This window comes from Vombatus ursinus, unplaced genomic scaffold, assembly GCF_900497805.2.
Source record: "Vombatus ursinus unplaced genomic scaffold, bare-nosed wombat genome assembly UNPS02014802.1, whole genome shotgun sequence".
Classification (NCBI taxonomy): domain Eukaryota; kingdom Metazoa; phylum Chordata; class Mammalia; order Diprotodontia; family Vombatidae; genus Vombatus; species Vombatus ursinus.
In genome coordinates, this window is record NW_020954580.1 from 19032539 (window position 1) to 19052842 (window position 20304).

General features: G+C 36.1%; 1 protein-coding gene across 1 annotated transcript in view; it reads right to left on the bottom strand.

The window, feature by feature from the left end:
• ADAM23 (ADAM metallopeptidase domain 23) overlaps window positions 1-20304 on the bottom strand; it is a 238598-nt gene that overhangs the window by 131244 nt on the left and 87050 nt on the right. Inside the window, exon 4 of the mRNA XM_027873781.1 lies at window positions 999-1062. Within this exon, the coding sequence (XP_027729582.1) occupies window positions 999-1062 (64 nt within the window). The remainder of the gene's footprint in view (window positions 1-998; window positions 1063-20304) is intronic.

The following is a 20304-nucleotide window of genomic DNA, read 5'->3' on the forward strand; positions in this document are numbered from 1 at the left end:
TCTCTCTCTCTCTCTCTCTCTCTCTCTCTCTCTCTCTCTCTCTCTCTCTCTCTCTCTCTGTCTCTCCCTTTCCTTTCTCCTCTATTCACTAGATGGTCACCTAAAATCATGCCTCTACCTCCTCACTATCCTTCTCACTCCATTGCAATCTACCTTCTGGTCCCACTATTGCAGAGAAACTTAGTTGCTAAATCCATTTGACTTTTCTTTTTCTTATTTGTTATTTGTTCTTATTTTCTTATTTGTTATGCTCTTTGACTTTTCCCTTCAGCTTTTGACAATGATGATCACCCGGAGAACCTGTTGTAAAGCTGACTCTTCCCTCTCGCTTACATCAAGTCCCATTCATTCTGCTTCTAAAGCATGTCTCACATTCATCACCTTCTCTCCACTCTCATGGCCACTATCTTATTTCAGACCCTTGTCACCTCTTACCTAAACTACTGTCAGCCTCCTAGGACACCTATTTCTATTTCTAACTCTGCCATTCTAGTTATAAGACCATAGACAAATCAATTATCCTATCTTGTCCTGATGTCCTCATTTTAAAATAAGGCAGGCAGCCTAAAATGGTCATGAATTCTCTTCTAACTATATAATTTAAAGTCTATCACAACTGTTCTGTGTACCTGAATTGAGTCTTTGTTGTTTAGCTTTTCAGTTCATCAAACCATCCATTTATCCTAAATTCACTGTACAGGCAACTAATAGAACATATTTTAGAATAAGGTATATTCACACATTGCCTTTTATTTTAGCTCAGCTAAGAAAAGGAATAAAGAACTCACATCCCTCACAGTCTTAGTCACAATAACTGTGGATGTTGTTTATACCTCTGATAGTAACAACCATTCATTAACTAGAGAAGGCAGCAATTCTTGTACATGTATAAGAGGAGAAGCCCCTTTGCCTGCTATAGACAAATGAAGCATTTATCGAGCTTTGCCAAAGCAGACTTTTCATTCAGAAATAGCCCACCTTGATTTTTTTAACCATACCTTAGAGTACTGTGGTTTTCCATCTTCATAATGAATCTCTACATAATCAGAGGATAGCAAGCCACTGCAAAGGAAAGAAAACTAGAGTCATTAATGCACCAATGACAATGGCATACAACTCAATTCACGGAAATAAGGAATACTGAGAAATCACACTGATCACTGAAATCCACATGCTTTCAATCTTATCCATTACCAAGCCTTTTCTCTGTCTAAAACTAGAAAATTTGAGGTTCCTACCACTCACCCTTGGGAGGATATGCAAAGGAACAAAAACATAACTCAAGGGCAGGCAGTAAGAAGGAAGATGGCCTAAAAAACCAGGGTAATTATCCCATGAATAATTACTTAGACTGCATACAATCAACGTATGTAACTTATTGTTTGTACTCAACTTCCAAAGTCCTTTTCCTTCACGATATGGTTAACAACAACCAAAAAAACACATGCAGTATGAAAGGCAGCATGGTGTAGTAGATGGAGAGTCAGAGTTAGGAAGACCTCAGTTCAAATCTGACCTCTCATACATACTGTATGGCCTTGGACAAGTTACTTAACCTCTTAACATCCCAAACAACTCTCTAAGACTACAAACTGCAGAACAGTCAGCAATCTGCATGGGTAAAGGTGGAGGGAGTGTCAAGGGAAGAGTTGTACATTGATAAAATGAAAGGTCTGGATCTCTGTTACTTACCTAACATTCTCTTCTTTCATTAAGGAAAAAATCAGTTTTTATTTATGGACTGTCAACTACATGTATGATACATCTTTCATTGAGGTGAGGGAAGGCCAAAGGATTGTGTATACTTTACCAAGTGTATACTTCCATTGCAGTAGAATTTAGGCTCCTTGAGGGAAAGGACTGTCTTTATTTATTTCTATCCCCAGAGCCTATACAGTGCTTAACACATGCATAGTATGTGCCTAATAAATGCCTGTTAAACTTATAAAGCACCACTGAGGGATCTTATAAAGAGATGTTCAAGTTCCCTCCAATCAATAAGTACTTTATAAAAATATGAATGTTACAGCTAAAAAGGACTTTAGAAATCATCTAATCCATCCTTCCCCGAGCTTGTTTCATAGATGAGGAAACTGAGTCGGTCAGCTAGTATCCATTAAGTGCTTACTATGTCAGACTATGTGCTAGTGCCTAGGTGATGTGTGGACAGAGCGCTGGGCCTAGAGTCAGGAAGACCCAAGTGGCCTCAGATACTGGCTAGCTGTGTGAACCTGGCCAAGTCACTTAGCCGTGTTTGTCTCAGTTTTATCATCTGTAAAATGAGCTGGATAAGGAAATGGCAAACCATTATTGAATCTTTGCCAAGAAAACCCCAAGTGAGGTCATGAAGGGTTGAACATGACTGAAAATATGAAATAACAATAACATTTACACCTCAGAAATCAGCAATCTACAAATCAGGGTTTGATTTATTGTTTTGTTGACTGTCTAGACTGAAGAATGTATTCATCATAAAGACATGCTATACATTTTTTCGCAAGAAACTATGGTTAAATATTTACCAGCATGCCCCTTAAGTCCTTCCCTAAGAAGGGTAGAGGCCATGGGTCAGACCTATCAATTATAATTGAAGTACTATCTGAGGAGAGAAAAACAAAAATATATTCAAGCTGGGTCAAAGACTCTAGAAGCAAATCATTTTCTTTTCCTATTATTTTTGAAATAAGTGTGATATTCTGTGACAATTAGCTACTGTCTTAGGGAAGTAGTCCAGTCATAGGTATCCACCCTGAATTCCTCCCTTGGTCCCACAATATCTAAAGCAGAGATGTGAGACTGGGCAGATCATGGGTCAGTAGGGCACTACAACACACCATGCACTCTGTGCACAACCACCAGTACCCCACCTTTATTCTGGTTCTGTGATTTCATCAGTGTGGGACAGTCTTTAAAAATTGCCTATGGCCCAGTATCATGTAACTAGTATGTGTCCTGTGGTGCAATTGGAACCCAGGCTTCTTGACTCTAAGGCTGGCATAGATAGATGATAGATAGATAGACAGACAAACAGACAGATAGATATCCAATATGCCAAACTGCCTCTCACTCTGCACATATCAAGTGCTCAATAAACTCTTTTTAGATTGAAATAAATTGCCACAAAACATACTTATTCTTAATTACCCAGGATCTCAAATGCTTTCATTCATTGTACAACAGTTAAATAGTAAAGTCACTACAGTCTCAATCCCAACTGGTTTTGAGAAACAATTAGACTTCTGTGTTGTGTCAGAAGGGCGATCTAGGACCATTCTGGGGAAGTGGAGCAGACAGGCAGATTTCAGATAGGGAAGATCTTTCTAACGATTAGAGCTATCCAAAAATATACTGGGTTGCTTTATGAGGCAGTGAATTACCCACCACTAGAGGTGCTCAAGCAGAGACCAACTGTTTCTCAAGGATATCATAGAGGGGATTCATGTACCCAGCAAGGGACCTCAAAATTCCCTTCATTTTTGATATCCTGGGTGAAAAAATATTGCCTTCCCTGAAACCTTTCTTGTTTGTAACCCTCCTTGATCTTTCCCTTTACTCCAGCCTAGGCAGAAAAGTGACCTCCTTTCTGTCAAGTTCCATAACATTATGCTTCTCATGAACATTCACATTCTACGTTATATTACTTTGGTATCCATTTTATTCTCATGACCAATGTCTACAAAAGTAAGCTCCTTGAGGGTAAGGACTGCATTTTATTTCGTCTTTGTATCTTCCTCACTGCCTAAAATAGTACTTTGAACAGAATGTGAGTTAAATAAAAATTTACTGAAATTGAATAAATGGCAGGGTGGGAAAAGGTAAGGGAATAAGTGCTCCTTTTTTCATGACCTAAATTAAACTGTCTGGTTATCTTAGATTTGTCAATGTGTCAGTTCTATAATTAGGACAGAGAATCTTCCAATATGGCACTTAAGTGCTTCACCAAAAACAAAATAAACAAACAAAAAAAACCTCCTGTACTTAAAAGTTACACATATGATCAGCATTATTTTTATAGAAAAGACAGAAAGAAGTTTTCCAATCCTGTCCCAAGAACTGCTACATGAAGTTTTTTTCTTTAATTTTTTTTATCAATTATTGAACCCCACCCCACCCCACCCCCCAAAAAAGAGAAAATCACCAGATAGTCAACATTCTGGTGATAAGCCTTTCTTTCCGTATTGAACTAGGCTGGTCTTCATATGACAAAGCCCATCACCAGTCCCACACCTAAAACCTTTCCAGCGTGGACTTGGTAGATCTTGCCGACATAAATTTCAAGAAGTCAAGGCTACTCACATGCCCTGATAAGGTACTGGAGCGTGACTTAAACAGGTAACAAGATTTAGAACCAGAGGACCTTTAAAAATCAACTAATTCAACTCTTTTATTTATAAATAAAGAAACACATACCTAGAGATTGAGTGACTTGCCAAGATCACCAAGCTAATGAATGTCTGAGCCAGGAAGTGAATTCCTATCACTCTTAAATCTAATGATCTTTCAATGCATTTCCCCAAGGAAGCTTCTTCCCACTTTAGCATGCTCATTTATCATTTTGGATTCTGTGCTCATGCTTATTAATAACCTTTCAATTCTTTCCCAGTACATGGGGTGGATCCATCCTTTGGGATCGGTGAACATTCTGAGAGAGGATTTTTTTTTCAATTGTCAGAAATCTGAAGTCTTTGGAGAAAGTCATGTGTTGCTTCTAAAATGGTTTTTATATAGAAAGTTATTTTCAGCTTGTAGAATATCTTTCCTTAGATGTGAACTATGAAGAAATATAGAAAGATTTTCAAGCCAACTCAGAAGTCAATTTTTCGAGCCAAAAAGACATTAAGATATATTTCTCCCCCTCTCCTATTATCTTCAGCTAGGAAAGATAAAGTGACTGATTCACTAGAATACAAGCATGCAAAATTGTAGCTATTAGCATTCTGCAAGTCTACCAGGTCATTTTCCAGATTCCTTTGAGATGAAGACATTCACTGCTTTATCACATATGCTTTATACAACAAGAATGATTTTTATACAGCAGAATCCTCAGAAAAATAAAATTCATCCTACCCATCCTCATTTTTTAAATTAATAAGTACCACACCCCATCTGGTATGAGGGTGATACAAAGCGCTCCATTAGCTATGCAACGGAGCACAAAACTTAAGAGATTTTACTAAACCAGAAAAGTTTTAAGTATGGCACCAGGGATGGACTATATGCCTACCGTATGAGGACTGGCCTGGATAAATTCAGAAGGACTAATGATTAATGATAATATCTAGTACTCAAAGTTTATAAAGCACTTTACATATATTATCTCATTTTATTCTCACAACAAACCAGTAAGGTAGGTGCTACTATTATCTCCACTTTACAGATGAGGAAACCGAGACTGAAAGAGGTTGGTGACTTGCCCAGGGTCACACAGCTAGTAAGTATCTGAAGCAAGATTTGAACTCAGGTCTTCCTGACTTCAAGTCCAACATTCTATCCATTGTGTCTGTCACCCAGCTGCTTCAACCAGAGATGAGACGTCGCTTGCCACCAGATAATGAGCCATTATTTTTGGCCACAGAGACTAAAGTTGCAACTAAGCTCTGACCCCACTACTTGATTAAAACTGCTCTCTCCAAGTTTACCAATCATTGTTACCTCCTAATCTGATGGTCTTTTCTCAGATCTCAATCTCCTTAATATCTTAAGTTTCTGACACTGTTGCTAACTTGCTCCTAGACTCCATCTCCTTGACTTCTGTGACACTGCTCTTGCCTGTTTCTCCTACAATTTAAGGCATGGTTGACCCTGCCAACCTAATTCCACAAACTAAGGGCACAGATTTCCCATAGCTTCATAAAATAAATTCCATGTGGGGATCTTCTCCCACAAAAGTGGGAGAACTTGGAAAAAGTTGAATGATGCTTATGCTAGACATATTATACATCTTTTCCATTTGTTACACATAAAATATATGCCTTTGCCACATAATAATATGTCAGATTACATAACCATATACCAGTAGAATATACAAATGATGCAAATTCTATTATCTGAAATTCCTTTGTATTTATAATTTTTTAAAATAACAAAACACAAGCTTTGACACAATGAAACAAAGCAGGCCTGCAAGCTGACTGAATCTACATTTTCTTTGTAAGTTTATCACATCCCTGTTCTTCTTCCTCCCCATCTCTTCGTGATCTCATACAGCTGCTATGAGTTCAGTTATCATTTCTATGCAGATACCTCCCAAGCTTGTATATCCAGCTCTAATTTCTTTCTTGTGGTCTAGTATTTCATTACTAATTTCTTGCTGGAAACCTCCACCTTGATGCCCATGAGAATTTCAAATTCAATGTGTTAAAACAGAACACGATATTTTACCCTTCCCAAATCTGCCCAACTTCCAAGCTTCCCTGTTTCTGTAGAAGCATCCCCCTTATTTAGATCATTCAGGTTCAAAACCTCTAGATTGTCAGTTATCATTCCTCCTCTCCTCCTCCTCTTCCTCCTCTTCCTTTCCCTCCTTCTCCTCTTCTTCCTCCTCCATCTTTCCTCCTCCTCCTTTTTTCTTCTTCTTCATCATCTTCTCCTCCTCCTCCTCTGTGTCTCTCTGTCTCTCTCTCTCTCTCTGTCTCTCACTCTCCCCCCTCTCTCCCCATGTGTCTTTCTTTCTCTCTTCAACTAGACTGCAAACCCTGAAAAGGCAGGAATTAGGTTGTATTGTATCTCTTAATATCACCAATACCTAGCATCATGTCTTGCACACAATAAATCTATACTCGGGTCAAGTTAAGATAAACTATTTCTAATGATTCTATTATAAAAAGAAGAGAAAGTAGGAACTGGTAAGATATAGTTGTCTTCTACTGCCTATAAAGATTCAGACTTGGAGTTTATTTTTTCAAACCTCTCATTCAGAGAGTAAGAAAATATGTTTTTACCCTCGAACTCATATCCCAGCAGCAAACTTTCAAGAAACTCAATGCTCTCTTTCTCTTCCCATTTCCCAGGGCACTTACTAGTCATCAAACATGAATGTGAAGAACTGAAAAACTGGCATTGTTGGGAAACAAAGAGCCTCATTGTATGCACAATTTCTAAAGACTAGAATTTACTCCCTTAAAGCACCACAGCTTCATTTCTTTTACCCATTTTGGAGGGAATTGTTTTCTAAAATGCATCCAAATACATTGGCATTTTCAAAAATGTATCCCAAAATAAAAGAGTCTACAGGGTATCCAAAAAGTCTTAGTGCATTAGTGCAGGTTTAAGTTTTAATAAGACTTTGGTGACCCCCTTTAAAAAAACATAATTTAACTAATCCTTGATGCTTAAGGTTATCCTTTATTATACCTATATACATAAAATATACATATATCCATTATTATACTATTATTGTCTATCTATTATATCCATTATTCTATCTCCCCGCACAGTTCTTTCAGTTCTCCAGTGCCTTCTCCCTCAAGCTGATTGATTGCTGCATTTTTCACTGTTGTCTTGGGGAATGCTCTCCTTGCTCTTCTAGTCTTCTGTGCTTGGCAAACCTGATAACCAAGCTTGATAAGAACTGTGTACTAAGTAAGAGTAAACTGGCACTGTAGAGCCTAAGGAGCTGTTCAGTAAATGAAGTGCATGATCCCTACTACTTTTGCTTTCTAATAGATACTTTGGGGTGGAGAAGCCTTTTATTTTATGCTGTATTTTCAGGTTCAGGACTATGTTTCAGAAGATTTTTTCAAAGTCTGGCTTATGGAAAGGGAGAATTATTCTATATTGGTTTAAAGAGCAGACCCAAATCACCTCTCAATTTCCTATGCATAAAGAAAAGCAAAGATGGGAAATGGATTGGCTAAGATTATGGACCAAGGGAAGACCAATTAGAAAACAGATTTATCAACATTTCTATTGCAGTTGACAGTGTGACCGCATAACAAACACACTACTTTACCACAGCACTCTTCATTAATGCCAGTATCTTTTGCATAAAAAGTACAATAGACTATAGATAGAATATCATTATCCTTCATGCACTGCTGTATATGATGTAGGAAATTACTTCCAACTCAGCAAAGTGAGATATACTAAGGCAATTAAGAGCATAATTATGTAATTTCAAGTTGATATGACACAATGGAACACAACTCAGCTATATAGCAAGTACGGAAAAATATGATTCACTCTTCTTCATGGTGGCAATTTTTAATAGATTTTTTTTTAAGTCCTAGTGGAATTCACCAATGGTTACACACACACACACACACACACACACACAGAGCAAGCAGGGGTAGATGGTAACCTCAACACATACACTCTAGGGATGATCAGTGTTCTCCAAATAAAGCAGATAACCTAAAGTACTCTATGTAACAGCTACTGTGTCAGACAGAAATTAGGTTTTTTGTGCTTTTGGCAGTCTGGAAGCCTAATGCTACTGTGGTTTGTTGCCAACATTTATCATTGAAGAAAATGCTAAATTTCAGTTAGAGTTAAGTGAAAATCAAAATGCCATTTTTTTCCATTCAAATTCACCATGCCTGAAATCCATCCCCAGGTTCACTGGACCCTAGGGTAAGAAGTCTTGCTTTAAAGGCCACTCTGGGTCATAACTGCTAAAGGCATTTTGAGGTTCCTCATTTGGAAATTTTAGCCAGTGAGGGTCACATGTTTTAATTATAACTCCCAGCATTATTAGGAGATGAATTAAAAGAGCTTCATTTCCTTCCAAAGGACTGTAATAATGTTCCCTCAAAGAAATTATTTTATATAACCTAGTGCATTTTGTACAAAAGTCTTTGAATATAAGTTTAAAAATGGATTATTCCTTGTGCAAAGTAACATTGATGCTCAAAAAAATGGGTTATGTGGGCAAATGATATTCAAAATCAGGTCATCCTCTGAGCAGGCTTAATTATAATTCTAAATTATTCAACAGGTTTTTTTGTTGAACTTTATATATGGTTTTGGTATGGATTTCTCTAACCAAAAGGAAACTTCTTATTCCCTCAAACAGCAGCTTTCCCAAACAATTGAGTGTAACTATGGTGATTCATGAAATTAGATTTGTGGATGGTCTCCCAGTAAAACAAAGGACTTCACAACTGCCATACCATAGTAAGTTGGTTATTGAGGGTAGATTGTAGCTTTTCTAAAGCAGATTCTTGGGTCCTATGAGGAATTTTCAGAAAAGATTGATATCCTACATATATCTGGGGCCCAGGAAACTGAAATGATCATTCATTTCTACAGTAACAGGAATATGAAATAGGATAAGATCCTTTAGGGCAGAATTTATTTTCTTTGTCTTTGAATCCCCTAGCACTTAATACAGGGATTTTCATACTGTGGAAGAAGGCAGCTAGGTGGTTCAGTGATTAGAGTACTGAGCCTGGAGTCAAGACTACAGGAGTTCAATTCTAACCTCAAATACTTACCAGCTCTATGAACCTGGGTAATTCATTTCACCTCTGTCTGCCTCAGTTTTCTCATGCGTAAAATAGGGTAATCATAGTACCTACTTCACAGGGTCATTGTGAAGATTAAATGAAATAGTATTTGTAAAGTATTTAACACAAATGTTTATTCACTTCCCCTTTCCCCCTTGCCCCACCATGGCAGACACTTAATAAAAGCTTGTTGCATTGAAAGAGATTGGCACAATCAAATCATTTATTAAATTTTTAGATAATTTAGGTTCTTTATATCTCCTCCTCATTTCTTTATTCAGCATGAAGTACCAGAAAGTAAAGTGGTTCAAATCCATTCTTCCATTAATATATTAAGTCATATTGGGAAATTCACATAACTTGTTTGTCTCGTTTTTCTCATCTTTAAAATGGGTGTGCAACAGGGCTAAAGCCGAGATAGTGGAGTACAGGCAGAAAATGAGCTGAACACTCCCAGCATTCCCCTTCAAATAACTTTAAAATGATGCTTCAAAGCAAATTTTGGAGCAGCAGAGTCAACAAAAGATCTAAGACATTTGTCCAGACTAAGACAATTTAGGAGGTCTGCAAGAGAGGTCTGTGGCACTGAGGTGGAGCATGTCCAAAGTGTACACACACACCAGCAGCAGTTTTTGGAGGCCACAGCAGCTCCATCAGCTGTAGCTTTGGAGTTCTCAGCCCAGAGACACTAACAGGGTTGGACAACTGGTCTTCAACAAGTTATAGGGTTTTATTTTCATATAGGGTGTGAGATGTTGGTCTATGCCCACTTTCTGCCATACTATTTTTCAGTTTTCCCAGCAGTTTTTGTTAAATAGTGATTTCTTAGCCCAGAAGCTGGAGTCTTTGGATTTATCAAAGAGTAGATTACTATAGTCATGGACTACTGTGTCTTGCATACCTAACCTTTCCACTGCTCCACCACTCTATTTATTAGCCAGTACCTAGTAGTTTTGATGATTGCTGCTTTATAATCCAATTTAAGATCTGGTACAGCTAGATCACCTTCCCTTGCATTTCTTTTCATTAGTTCCCTTGATATTCTGGACCTTTTGTTCTTCCAGATGAATTTTGTTATTTTTTTTTCTAGCTCTATAAAATAATTTTTGGTAGTTTGATTGTTATGGGACTAAATAAGTAAATTAATTTAGGTAGAATTGTCATTTTTATTATATTAGCTTGGTCTACCCATAAGCAACTGATATTTTTCCAGTTATTTAGATCTGACTGTGCGAAAAGTGTTTTGTAATTGTGTTCATATTGTTCCTGAGTTTGTTTTGGCAGATAGACTCCCAAATGTTTTATAATGTCTACAGTAACTTTAAATGGAATTTCTCTTTCTATCTCTTGCTGTTGGACTTTGTTAGTAATATATAGAAATGCTGATGATTTGTGTGATGCCCATCAATTGGGGAATGGCTGAACAAGTTGTGGTATATGAATATAATGGAATACTACTGTGCTATAAGAAATGATGAGCAGGTAGACTTCATAAAAACCTGGGAAGACTTATATGAAGTGGCTGAGTGAAATGAGCAGAACCAAGAGAACATTAAACACGGTAACATCCACATTGCACAATGACTGTCTTTGACAGACTTGGCTCTTCTCAGCAATACAAGGATCTTAGACGACTCCAAAAGACTCATGATGGAAAATGCTCTTCACATCCAGAGAAAGAACTATGGAGTCTGAATGCATATGGAAGCACACTATTTGCTCTCCTTTCCTTATTGTGGTTTTGTTTTATTGCTTCATTCTCATGGTTCCTCCTATCAGTTCTAACTCTTCTTTACATCATGACTAATGGGAAAATATGCTTAATATGAATGTATAAGTCAAGTCTATATTAGATTGCATGCTGTCTTGAGGAGGGAGGAGGAGAGGGAGGAGGAGAAAATTTAAATCTCAAAATCTTATGGAAGTGAAAGTTGAAAGTTGAAAACTAAAAATAAATTAATTAATTATTTAAAAAGAAAAAAAAAGAAATTACAGAGGACCTTCTGCTAGGTGTATCTGGCACTGATTGGCAATTCTATTGTCCATAAGCAATTCTGAAACACAGTGTCAGGGTGGAGAGAAGTGCTTGTGGTCAGTCACAAGGGAGCAGGGGGCCTGGTCACAGGCCCAAGGCAGAGAGAAGCTCTAGTGTTTGTAGCTGCAGGGGACCAGGTAAAGAACAGAGTGCAGACCAGAAAAGCAGTTACCATACCTCTCCCAACATCACATCACTTTAGAAGCACCAAAAACTCACAGATGCCCAAAACTAGTTCTGAAAATAGTAGTATGAAAAAGCCTGAAGCTTGAAACACTGCCTCCTCATCTTTAGGTGAGTAAAGCCTAACATTAACATAAAGTTCAAAGCCAAGAAAAAGGCTGGATAACAACTTTAGCAAAGTGGCAGGATATAAAATGAACCCACAAAAATCATCAGCATTTCCAGACATTAGCAACTAAGTCCAGCAACAAGAGTTAGAAAGAGAAATTCCATTTAAAATAAAATAAAATAAAATAAAATAAAATAGACAACATAAAATACTTGGGAGTCTCCCTGCCAAGACAAACCCAGGAACTACATGAAAAAAATTACAAAACACTTTTCACACAAATAAAGTCAGATGTAAACAGTTAGAAAAATATGAATTACTCATGAGTAGGTAAATCAATATAACAAAAATGACAATTCTACCTAAATTAATTTACTTATTCAGTACCATATCAATCAAATTACCAAAATTTATTTTATAGAGCTAGAAAAAAATAATAAAATTCATCTTGAAGAAAAGGTCAAGAATGTCAAGGGAATCAATGAAAAAAAAAGGCAGAGGAAGGTGGCCTAGAGGTATTAGATCTCAGACTGTATTACAAAGTGGTTATCATCAAAACAATTTGGTACTGTGTAAGAAATGGAGTGGTAGATCAGTGGGATAGATTAAGTAAACAATATACAGTAGTAAATGACCACAGTAACCTAATGTTTGATAAACACAAGATGCAAGCTTTTGGGAAATGAACTCACTATCTGATAAAAACTACTGGGAAAACTGGAAAACATTTTGGCAGAAAAATGACATGGACTAACATCTTCATATATACCAAGATAAGGTCATAATTTAGACATAAAGGGTGATGCCATAAATAAATTTGGAGAGTACGGAATATTTTACAGGTCAGATCTATGGATGAGGTAAGAATTTATGACCAAACAAAAGATAAAGATTATAGGATATAGGATATAATTATAGGCTACAATATGGATAATTTTGATTACATTAAGTTAAAAAGCTTTTGTACCAACTCAGACAAGATTAGAAGAAAAGGAAAAAACTAAGGGGGGCCTCATTTCTCAAATATATAGAGAACTGAGTCAAAATTATAAAAAATATAAGACATTCTCCAATTTGTAAAAAGTCAAAGGATATGAATAGGCAGTTTTCAGACACAGAAATAAAAGCTATCAATAGTCATATAAAAATGTACTAAATCACTATTGATTAGAGAAATGAAAACTAAAACAACTCTGGAGTACCATCTCTCACCTCTTAGGTTGGTTAATATGACAGAAAAAGAAAATGACAAATGTTGGAGAAGGTATGGGAAAATTGGAATACTCTAATTAATTGTTGGTGTAGTTATGAATTGATTCAACTATTCTGGAGAGCAATTTGGAACCATGCCCAAAGGCTATAAAATTGTTCATACCCTTTGACCCAGCACTACCTCTACTAGGTCTGTATCCCAAAGAGATCAAAGAAAAAATGAAAAGTACCTATTTGTACATAAATATTTATAGTAGCTCTTTTTGAAGTGGCAAAGAATTGGAAATTGAGAGGATGCTCATCAATTGGGAAGTGGCTGAACAAGGTGTAGTATATGATTATGATGGAATACTATTGTGCTATATGAAATGACAAGCAGGATGCTCTCAAAAAACCTGGAAAAATGAATTGATGCAAAGTAAAGTGAGCAGAACCAAGAGAACACGGTACACAATAACAGCAATATTGCATAATGATCAATTGTGAATTACTTAACTATTCTCAGCAATACAAAGATCCAAGACAATTCAGAAGAGCTATGATGAACAATACCATCCACCTCCAGGGAAAGAACTGATAGAATTTAAATACAGATCAAAGCATACTTTTTTAAGCTTTCCTTATTTTTCTTAGGGTGTTTTTTGGTCTGTGTTTTCTTTCACAGCATGACTAATATGGGAATATGTTTTGCATAACTGCACATGTATAATGTATATCAAATTGCTTGTCTACTCATTGAGGGGAGAGGGAAGACAGAGAGGGAAAAAATTGAACTCAAAATTTTTTAAAATAAATGTTTTAAATTCTTTTTATATATATAATTGGAAAAAGTTATATTTGAAAATAAAAAATAGTCTGGAAAAATGAACAAGCAACAACAGCAAAGAATTTGACCAGAAAAAGGCTACTACAGCAGCAGGGAATATTAAGTCATAAATTCAGAAGAAGACAACAATGTAAAGACAACTATCAAAAAAAAAAGGTTTAAAGGAAAAAGCTAATTGGACCCAACTCCAACAAGAATCCCAGGAAGAGTTAAAGAAAGAGATAAAGAGAGAGAATGTTGAGGAATGAAATGAGAACAAAAGAAAATTATGAAAAGAGAATTAACAGCTTGATAAAAGAGGCACAAAATAATACTGAAGAAAATAACACCTTAAAAAACAGAATTGACCTGATGGTAAAAGAGACACAATAATTCACTAAAGAAAAGAACTCCTTAAGAAGCAGAATAGGTCAAATGGAAAATGAGATTCAAAATCTCACTGAAGAAAATAATTCCTTAGAAATTAGAATTAGGCAAGTGGAAGCTAATGACTCCATGAGACATCAAAAAATAATAAATACAAAGTCAAAAGAAAGAAAAAGTAGAAGAAAATATGAAATATCTTATTGAAAAAACAACTGACCTGGAAAATAGATTCAGAAGAGATAATTTAAGAATTATTAGACTACCTGAAATCCATCATCAAAGAAAGAGCCTAGACATCACATTTCAAGATATTATCAAGGAAAACTGCCCTGATATCTTAGATTCTGAGGGTAAAATAGAAATTGAAAAAAAGCTACCTATCACCTACTGAAGAAAACCCCAAAATAAAAACTCCCAGGAATATTATAGCCAAATTTCAGTACCTCCATGTCAAAAAGAAAATACTTTAAGCAGCCAAAAAGAAACAGTTAAAATATTGTGGAGCCAAAGTCCAGATCACATAAGACTTAGCAGCTTCCACATTAAAGGAATGGAGTGCTTGGGAATTGGGGATGGCAAAGGAGCTAAAATTACAACCAAGAATCACCTACCCTGTAAAACTGAGTGTAATCCTCCAGTGGGGGGGGGGGGAAGGAATGGATATTTAATGAAATGGAGAACTTTCAAACATCCCTAATGAAAAGACCAGAGCTGAACAGAAAATTTGAGATTCAAACAGAAGAGTAAGAGAAGCATAAAAAGTAAATGTGAAACAGCAATCATAAGGGATTCAATAAAGTTAAACTGTTTAACATTCCTATATGGGAAGATAATATATGTAACACCTAAGAACTTTACTTTATCTTAAGATAAAGGGCAGTTAAAAGAAGTTTACATAGACAGAGGGCATAGGTGTGAGTCGATTATGTTAAAATGATCTCAAAAAAAAAACAAAGTGAGGAGAAAGAGGGATGCACTGAGAGGAAAGGAAAGGGAGAAGTAGAATAGAAAATTTTTTTCTCATATAAAAGAAGTATGCAAGTAAGAACTTTTACAATGGAGGGGAAAATGAGGAGGGGTGGCAGGCAATGCTTGAACTTCAATCTCAACAGAATCGGTTCAAAGAAGGAAGAATATATACATATTCAGTTGTGTATAGAAATGTAACTTACCCAATAAAGAAATAGGAGGGGAAGGGGATAAGAGAAATTGGGGGGGGAGGCCTTGGGGGCATGATAAAGGAAAGGATAGATTAAAGGAGGCAGTGGTTACATGAAAAATAGAGTTTTAAGGAGAGACAGGATAAAAGGGGAGTGAGAAAAAGGCACAGAAGATAATGGGATAGAGAGAAATATACAGTTAGTAATCATAACTGAATGTGAATGGGATGAGCTCACCCATAAATTTGAAGCAGATAGCAGAATGGATTAGAAACCAGAATCCAACAATATGTTATTTATAAGAGACATACTTGAAACAGAAAGACACACATAGAGCTAAAAATAAAAGGCTAGAGCACAATCTAATATGCTTCAAGTGAAGTAAAAAGGGTAGAAGTAGCAATCATGACAAAACAAAAGCAAAAATAGACCTAAGTAAAAGAGATAATCAGGGAAACTATACTTTGATAAAAAAAAAAAAAACCCACACACCATAGACAATGAAATAATATTTTAAATTTTTTGCAAGTTTCTTTGATAAAGACCTCATTTCTCAAATATGTACTGAGTATAGAACTAAGTCCAAATTATAAAAACAAGAGCCATTCTCCAATTGATAAATGGTCAAAGCATATGAACAGTTTTCAGAAGATGAAATCAAAGCTATCTATAAATCATATGAAAAAAGGTTCTAAATTACTATTGACTGAAGAAATGCCAATTAAAACAATTCTGAAGTACCACCTTATATTTATCAGCAATTTTAAATGCTGAAGGGGATGAGGGAAAAAACAGGTACACTAATGAACTTTTTTTGGTGGAATTGGGAAACTGGTCCAACCATTCTGGAAAACAATTTGGAACTACGCTGAAAGGGTTATAAAACTGTTCATACCCTTTGACCCAGCAATACCACTACTAGATCTGTATCCCAAAGAGATCAAAGGAAAAGGAAAAGGATCTATATGTATGAAACTGTTTATAGCAGCTCTTCTTGTGGTGACAAGAAATTGGAAATTGAGGGGATGCCCATCAATTGAGTAATGGCTGAACAAGCTGTGGTGTATGGTTGTGATGGTTGTGCTATAAGAAATGATGAGGGGAGGGTGGTTTTCAGAAAAAGCATAAAAAGACCTATGAGAACTAATGCAAAGCAAAGTGAAAAGAACTGGGAGATCATTGTACGCAGTAACAGCATTGTTGTAATGATGATCAACTGTTAAAGACTTGGCTATTCTGATCAATACAAAGATCCAAGACAATTCCAAAGAGCTCATGATGGGAAAAATGCTTTTTACCTCCAGAGAGAGAACTGATAAACTCTGAGTGCAGATTGAAGTTTATTTCTCACTTTCTTTACTTTTCTAGCTTTTTTTGAAATACTGCTAATATGGAAATATGTTTTGCATGATTTCACACATACAACTGACATTATATTGCTTGCCTTCTCAATGGGTGGCAAAAGGGAGTGAGAAGAAGGGAGAGAATTTGGAACTCTAAATTTTAAAAGAAAAGAATGTTAAAAAATAAATAATAATTTTAAGTTAAAAAAAAACACTCAATCAAAGAGGAAGAAAATGTGTTTTTGCCCTTGAACTCATATCCCAGCAGCAAACTTTCAAGAAACTCAATGCTCTCCTTCTCTTCCCATTTCCCAGGGCACTTACTAGTCATCAAACATGAGTGTGATGAACTGAAGAGCAGGCATTGTTGGGAAGCAAAGAGGCTCAGTGTATGTGCAGTTTCTAAAAATGGAATTTTCTCCCTCAAAGCATCAGAGCTTCATTTCTTTTACTCATTTTGGAGGAATTTTTTTTTCTCAAATGTAATCACATTTTCTAAAATGTATCCCAAAATAAAAGAGTATACAGAGTATCCCAAGTCTTGATGCAGGTTTAAGTTTTAATAAGACTTTGGCAATACCCTTTAAAAAACATAATGTAGTTGATATTTAGAGTTATCTGTTATATTATATATCTCCATTATTATACTATTATTATATATCCATTATTCTATCTCCCAGCACAGTTTTTTCAGTCTTCAGTTTCTTCTCCCTCAAGCTGATTGCTGCACTTTTCATTGTTGTCTTGACAAATGCTCTCCTTGTTCTTCTAGTCTTCTGTGCTTGGCAAACCTGATAACCAAGCATTGTAAGAACTGTGTACTAAGTAAGAGTAAACTGCCACTGAGTGAGGGCCTGAGGAGCTATCCTGTAAATAAAGTTCATGATCCTTACTACACTTGCTTTCTGATAGATACTTTGGGGTGTAGAAACCTTTTATTTTATGCTGTATTTTAAGGTTCAGGGCTGTTTCAGAAGATTTTGCCAAAGTCTGGCTTCTGGAAAGGGAGGATTATTCTATATTGGTTTAAAGAGCAGACCCAAATCACCTCTCAATTTCCTATGCATAAAGAAAAGCAAAGATGGGAGACTGATTGGCTGAGATGACAGACCAAGGGACAGTCAATCAGAAAACACATTTATCAACATTTCTATTGCAGTTGACAGTGTGACTGCATAACAAACACATTATTTTACCACAACACTCTTTATTAATGCTAATATCTTTTACATACAAATAGACTATAGAGAGAATATCATTATCCTTCCTGCACTTTCATTTGCACTCAGAACTCATCAGTGTAGGGAACTTGGAATGAGGACCTTCCTTCACCAATGCAGATCAGCATCTTCTCTAGTCTCGGAGAGTTGCCTGGGACACTGAGAGTAACTGTGCTGAAGTCAAGACAACAGGACTAGTACATGTTGGAGATGGAACTTGAACCCAGGTTCTGTGACTCTGAGGCTAGTTCTCTTCTCCACTCTGCCATGCTATGTAAGCACCAGAATAGAATATGAAAATGACTCCAGTAGATTTGTTACTTTTTAGCCACTCTAGTAAAAAGTTTAATGGAAGAAGAAATTTAACTCTTGGTTAAAATTATATTCTTAGAGAATCTTGATCTAACAAGAGTGATAATTATTGTTATAAAGTGCTTTAAAGGTTTGCAAAGCACACTATACTGATTCATCATTTGAGCGTCACGACACTCCTGTGAGGTAGGCACTACTATTTCAGTTTAGTCATTCTTCAGTCATGTCTGACTCTTCATGACACCATTTGGGGTTTTCCCGACAAAGATACTAGAGTGGTCTGCCATTTCCTTCTCCAGCTCATTTGACAGATGAGGAACTGAGGCAAATGGTTAAGTGACTTGCCCAAGGTCACACAGCTAGTATCAGAGGCTGGATTTGAACTCAGGAAGATGTGTCTTCCTGATTCCAGGCCTGTCACTCTGTCCACTGTGCCACCTAGTGGCACTACTATTATTAACATTTTATAGAAGAGGAAACTGAGGCTCTGCTGGGTTAAGTGATATGCCAAAGTTCACACAGCCAGCAGCAAATGTCTAAGGCAGGATTTTTACACAGCTGGCTTCCAGTCTGGCCCTCTAGCCATTACTTCATGCTGGCTCTCTCATAAACTCCAATAACTTATGGGATCTCTATCCTTCATAAAACAGATAAACAAAATTATCTTATTGATTATAATGGCCAACAAAAGTATGTTCGCTTCTGGATTACTTTGCACACAAATGCTTCTCTGTTGGATTTTATTCTGTATATGTTTTAAAAATGTATAGCAATACAAAAGTTTTCATAATTTCACTCTATTTAGTCTCTTTTTCTTAAAATTCAATGTAGTATATAAAGAAATACTTCAACTATAGGGAGAATTTAGAAAAGCACTAAAATAAGGCAATTTAACACTGATTATAAAATGTTAGTTCTAAATAATTGGTTTATCATCAAATCTTTAATATAATGACTTATTTTATTCCTATACTAAGTAGGAATCCAATCTTTTTTTTTTTTTTTTTTAGGCAATTGGGGTTAAGTGACTTGCCATGGGTCACACAGCTAGTGTCAAGTGTTTGGTCTGAGGCCAGATTTGAACTCAGATCCTCCTGAATCCAGGACCGGTTCTCTATTCACTGTAGGAATTCAATCTTGCAATTCAGTTGCTTTCCTTAACAAGACTTAATGTAGGATTCCAAAGAATTCAAATTTGCAATGGAAAATGTTTCATTATTACCAGCAACAGTCTAGACCAGTAGTATAAAATCCAAATAGAAATGGGTCCACTAAATTATATGTAACAATTTCTGTGGTCCACACATTAAGTTAGAAAACCACATGCTTATGTATTTCTTTTTTTATTAATATATCAACAAGTTAAAATCAGATAGGAACTATGTTTTAATCTGATTTAAAGCATACTTGGGGATATTGTGGGCAGCATGAGGCCCTCAGGCTGTGTGTTTGACCCCTCTGGTCTAGAAGCTATCCACCACAACTATTGTTTTTAGTATGAACTCAAAGGTAAGTATACTTTAGTGGATAAAACTGATATTCATCTTGCAGTATGAAAGTAAGTTAGAAGATCAGTGGATGATTGACAAGCAATATATTTCTATTTTATCATTTTAGAGTCTACAAAAGCTGTTTGGAGAATTCATGTGAAAAGAATGCTTATAAATAGGATATGGGGGCAGGTGGCTCAGTGAATAGAGCACTGGTCCTGAAGTCAGGAGGTCCTGAGTTCAAATCCGGCCTCAGACCAAACATTTGACACTTACTAGCTGTGTGACCCTGGGCAAGTCACTTAACACCAACTGCCCTAAAAAATAATAATAATAATAATAAGATATGTACATTGAGGACTGACCTGATTTGAGGAAGTAAAACTTTCTAACTCCATGATGATGAGCATCTTAACGATGATACAGTTTGTATTTATACAGTTCTTTAAGATTTACAAAGCACTTTAAAAATATTATCTCATTTAATCCTCAAAACAACCCTGGGAGATAGGTTCTATTATTATCCCCAAATTACAGATGTGGAAAGTCAAACAGAGGTAGATGAGTTACCCAGGGTCATACAGCTAATAAATATCTCAGGC